This window comes from Emiliania huxleyi, assembly GCF_000372725.1.
Source record: "Emiliania huxleyi CCMP1516 unplaced genomic scaffold EMIHUscaffold_1059, whole genome shotgun sequence".
Taxonomy (NCBI): domain Eukaryota; phylum Haptophyta; order Isochrysidales; family Noelaerhabdaceae; genus Emiliania; species Emiliania huxleyi.
In genome coordinates this window covers 1-4,803 of record NW_005202058.1, presented here as the reverse complement: position 1 = coordinate 4,803, position 4,803 = coordinate 1, and the positions used below count along the sequence as shown (strand labels likewise).

General features: G+C 68.0%; 2 protein-coding genes across 2 annotated transcripts in view; one reads left to right on the top strand and one right to left on the bottom strand.

The window, feature by feature from the left end:
* EMIHUDRAFT_251221 (hypothetical protein) overlaps positions 1-714 on the top strand; it is a gene marked incomplete at both ends in the record, with an annotated part of 1,982 nt that extends 1,268 nt beyond the window's left edge. Inside the window, one exon of the mRNA XM_005792634.1 lies at positions 22-714. Coding sequence (XP_005792691.1) covers positions 22-714 — 693 coding nt within the window. The remainder of the gene's footprint in view (positions 1-21) is intronic.
* Positions 715-2,808: 2,094 nt separating this feature from the next.
* Positions 2,809-4,803, bottom strand: EMIHUDRAFT_460360 (hypothetical protein; the record flags this gene model as incomplete). Its single annotated transcript, XM_005792633.2, has 4 exons — positions 2,809-3,225; positions 3,441-3,884; positions 4,353-4,547; positions 4,587-4,803. Coding segments are annotated over 4 exons (962 nt in total), but the record flags the coding sequence as incomplete, so codon positions are not given.

Genomic DNA, 4,803 nt, shown 5'->3' with positions numbered 1-4,803 from the left:
GGGCGGCTGCACGTGCGCGAGCTCCGCCTGTCCGGGGCCTTTCAGCTGGCGAGCGAAGGCCCAGTGTGGCGGTTTGGGCGGCTCGAGCGGCTGGAACTCGAGTCGGGCGAGACACGCCTCGCTGCTCTTGCGGGCGAGCAGGTGGTGCATGTGTTGCCCGCTGAGATCGCTTCGCTCCACAGCCTGCGCCACCTCGGCCTCTCGTTTGCCATCCGTGACGCATCGGCGTTGAGCGTGGGTCCCGCCGGGCTCACGTCCCTCTCGGTGGGCAGCTCTGTCCTGCAGGAGCTGCCCGAGCTCGCCGCGACGGGGCTGCAGAGGCTCGACCTCTCGAGTGCCATGCAACTCACCGCCACGAGCTGCTCGTCCGCATGGTCGGTCATCAGTGGACTCCGCCACCTACGCGAATTGCAGATCTTCTATCAGCACTGGCCGAATCTGCCCGCCCACGCGGCGGCCAATCGCCATTATCCCGAGTGGCTCGCATGCGCACTACGCGGCTCGGAGAGGGTCGTTGAGGCCTCCACGACCTCCCCGGTCTTTGTACAACGCACGGGGTTGGGCGTGAAGATCATCAACTCGGCGCGCCGGATGCGCGGCCCCGAGCTCGCCACCCGTCTGACCGCCATCTTCCTCCTACGAATCCTCCAGCATTACCGGTGGCATTGGGCGGAGGATTCGGAGGAGAGGAACGCGGCGGGTGCGGTGGCATGACAGCTGTAGGGCATGCGCCGCGGGCATGCCAGATGCATGGGCTGGCGGACTGTACAGAAACAGAACCGTGAGTAATGGAAATCTCTGCGCAAGAACAGGAGATCGTTGGTAATACCCAAAAATACCCAGAAACCCCAGGTATTTTCGGGGTTTACTTTTTTTGCCATTTTCTGCTTCATGCTGGCCGCTGAACAAACAACAGTAACAACAGTAACACAACAAACAGTAACAGCATGGGCTGGGGTGAACCCTTGAACAACGTTAAGGATTTCAGCCAACAATAGCGCAACTCTGTTTAGGCCCCAAATTAACGTTAGGCAACCCTACGGGAGAGTCGCGCAAGCCCCTTGCTAAGATACGCAAGAGCCGCCATCTTAGGAAAATAGAGCCGTAATTCCTGACGCCGCTCTCACAAAATACTAGGCACAACACTAGGCACAAAAGGGAAAGAACGTGGCTGCCGGAGCGGAGGCGGAGGCGGAGGCAGGTGCACAGCTCTCTTAAAAATGGCCCCTTTCGGCAAGCCTCGCGAAAGGATAAGAAAACGCGACTGGCGCCTCAAACCCCAGGTATTTTCGGGGTTTACTTTTTTTGCCATTTTCTGCTTCATGCTGGCCGCTGAACAACGGATAGCCCCATGTGTCCTTTTAAAAAGATTTTTGTCCTAACTAAAAGGACAGGTTCATGAAGGGCGCCACGCGCGCCCCCGCTCGCCGGCCCAGTCGTACCTCCCGCACTCCACTTGCCCTTCGCGACTTCCCCGTGCCCGGTGGTGCCGGGGGACGACAGTCGTGGCCTTGTTTTGGACGTTACGTGCCGCCGAAACTTGGAGCACTTGGAGTGCAGTCGGCAACCGCACACCCAGGGCCGGGGAGCTGAGAAGCGCACCCAGCGGGCCGGATGATTGGCATCGGGTTGCGGGCAAGAGAGCCCTAGCCCAGGGGGTGCGCGTTCGCAGGGAAAGGGCCGTAAAGTAAACACGGGTCTCCGAGGGTTAGTCCGCGCTCCAGGTTTCCCCTAGCAGCGGAGCGCCCCCTCTACTCGGAGCTAATAAACACCAGACACGCACACGACGTACATCCTCACTCGACGTCACCCCTCGAGGCTTCCCGGTCTGGCCTCCCCCCCCTCGGTCTGGAGGGGCCCTCTTATCCCCTCGGTCCTCCCCCCACTTCCCGCGCCTTCCAGTTCTCGTGCGCAGCGCGTAGGTCCCGATGTGCCGCTCGTTCCGCTGCTCGCGCCACCTCTGCGTCAAGCTCCGTGGAGGCGGCGGGCTCGGGCGGTGACGGCGGTGCCGATGGCGCTTCAGCCTCCACGGAGGTGACGGGCTCGGGCGGCGACGGCGGTGCCGATGGCGGCGGCAGCGTGTCACCTGCTGGATGCTCAAGCATGTGGTCTTCGGGCGGCGCGGCGGCGGGGGTGGTCGGTTGTGCGGATCCGGTCTCGGCCGGGTGATCGGCAGCTGTTGTCTCGGCGCCGCACCACAGGCACTGGTAGGACGACTGCGTCAATCCGCAGCAGACCCGACCCGCTCCGAGAGAGCGGGCCTCCCGCACTCCACTTGCCCTTCGCGACTTCCCCGTGCCCGGTGGTGCCGGGGGACGACAGTCGTGGCCTTAACGTTAAGGTTAACGTTAAGGATTTCAGCCAACAATAGCGCAACTCTGTTTAGGCCCCAAATTAACGTTAGGCAACCCTACGGGAGAGTCGCGCAAGCCCCTTGCTAAGATACGCAAGAGCCGCCATCTTAGGAAAATAGAGCCGTAATTCCTGACGCCGCTCTCACAAAATACTAGGCACAACACTAGGCACAAAAGGGAAAGAACGTGGCTGCCGGAGCGGAGGCGGAGGCGGAGGCAGGTGCACAGCTCTCTTAAAAATGGCCCCTTTCGGCAAGCCTCGAAAGGATAAGAAAACGCGACTGGCGCCTCGCGGTACACTGATTCCGCACAGTGCGCACGAAGTTTCTGGGCGGGTGGGCGCGCGACCCGGCAGGGAGCCAGGGACACGTCGTGTCGCTGTCGGCTTTACGTCGGCCGGCCGCACCCGTTGACCTTTTCTCGCACAAATTCTTTTTGTGAATTGACTCCCTTTACCCTTACATTCGTCTTTGTCATTAGGCGCCACACAACTAGAACCGACCCATGGACGACCTCGCACAAGTCGCGAACATCTCGACCGCGGCGCAGCGATGATGAGCGGCTGATTCAAGAAGGCGAGCAACGCATCGGCATCCATGGTTGCCGCCACGACGGCCGCAGCCGCAGCGCCGCCCCCTTGATGACGGCGCGCCCTTGCATCTCGTCGAAGCTCCCGCCCGCATCAAAAGTACTCCTCCTCCTCGTCCGCCACCTTGGCGGGAGCGGGTGCGGCAGTGGCGGCGGCGGGATTCGACGGGCGCCGCTTCACGCCTCCGCCAAACTTGGCCATGATGGCCGCACGCCCCGCCCCCGCGGACTGCGCGACGTCCTCCATCTCGCGCTGCGTCTGCTGCTTCCTCGCCGCGACAACCTAAGGGTCGGGTAAGGAAGGGGGGGGGGGGGGGGCGATCCTCGCGACTCCACGTCTAAAAGACAAAAGCCCCGCGGCTTTAAAAGTGCAAGGCCCAGTGCGCGTGGGTGAGCAGTGTGCGTGCGTGGCGTGCGTGCGTGCGTGCGTGCGTGCGTGCGTGCGTGCGTGCGTGCGTGCGTGCGTGCGTGCGTGCGTGCGTGCGTGCGTGCGATCACCTTGGCCGACTTTGCCCACGCCGCGTCGGCCGCGATCTTCGCCTCAGCAGCCGCCTGCGCCTCCTCCTGTGACGGAACGATCCCACTCGCCACGGCAGCGCCGTCCTGCGATCTCTGCGCCGACAGCCGGGCCTCCGCAGCCAACCTCGCCGCCTCCGCCGCCGCCGCCGCCTCCACGGCCGCCCTTGCCGCCTCGGCAGCCACCGCAGCGGCGCGGGCAGCCTCGGCAGCCGCTGCCTCCGCCGCCGCCTCCTCGGCCGCCGCCGCTTCCGCCGCCTGCCGCTCCGCCTCCTCCGACGCCGCCTTCTCGGCCTCGATCCTCGCCGCCTCGGCCGCCGCCTCCTCCTCCGCTGCCACCCTCGCCGCCTCGGCCGCCGCCTCCTCCTCCGCTGCCACCCTCGCCGCCTCGGCCGCCGCCTCCTCCTCCGCTGCCACCCTCGCCGCCTCGGCCGCCGCCTCCTCCTCCGCTGCCACCCTCGCCGCCTCGGCCGCGGCCGCCGCCTCCGCTGCCACCCTCGCCGCCTCGGCCGCCGCCTCCTCCTCCGCTGCCACCCTCGCCGCCTCCGCCGCCGCCTCCTCCTCCGCTGCCACCCTCGCCGCCTCGGCCGCCGCCGCCTCCTCCGCTGCCACCCTCGCCGCCTCCGCCGCCGCCTCCTCCTCCGCTGCCACCCTCGCCGCCTCGGCCGCGGCCTCCTCCTCCGCTGCCACCCTCGCCGCCTCGGCCGCCGCCGCCTCCTCCGCTGCCACCCTCGCCGCCTCCGCCGCCGCCTCCTCCTCCGCTGCCACCCTCGCCGCCTCGGCCGCGGCCTCCTCCTCCGCTGCCACCCTCGCCGCCTCGGCCGCGGCCGCCGCCTCCGCTGCCACCCTCGCCGCCTCGGCCGCCGCCTCCTCCTCCGCTGCCACCCTCGCCGCCTCCGCCGCCGCCTCCTCCTCCGCTGCCACCCTCGCCGCCTCGGCCGCCGCCGCCTCCTCCGCTGCCACCCTCGCCGCCTCCGCCGCCGCCTCCTCCTCCGCTGCCACCCTCGCCGCCTCGGCCGCCGCCGCCTCCTCCGCTGCCACCCTCGCCGCCTCCGCCGCCGCCTCCTCCTCCGCTGCCACCCTCGCCGCCTCGGCCGCGGCCGCCGCCTCCGCTGCCACCCTCGCCGCCTCGGCCGCGGCCGCCTCGTCCGCTGCCACCCTCGCCGCCTCGGCCGCCTCCTCCTCCTCCGCTGCCACCCTCGCCGCCTCGGCCGCGGCCGCGGCCTCCGCTGCCACCCTCGCCGCCTCCGCCGCCGCCTCCGCCTTCGCGGCGGCAGCAACACCCGCCTTGGCCCGCCCCTGCCGGCCTCGCGCGACCGCCTGAAGCTGGCTCGCCGATCGACCT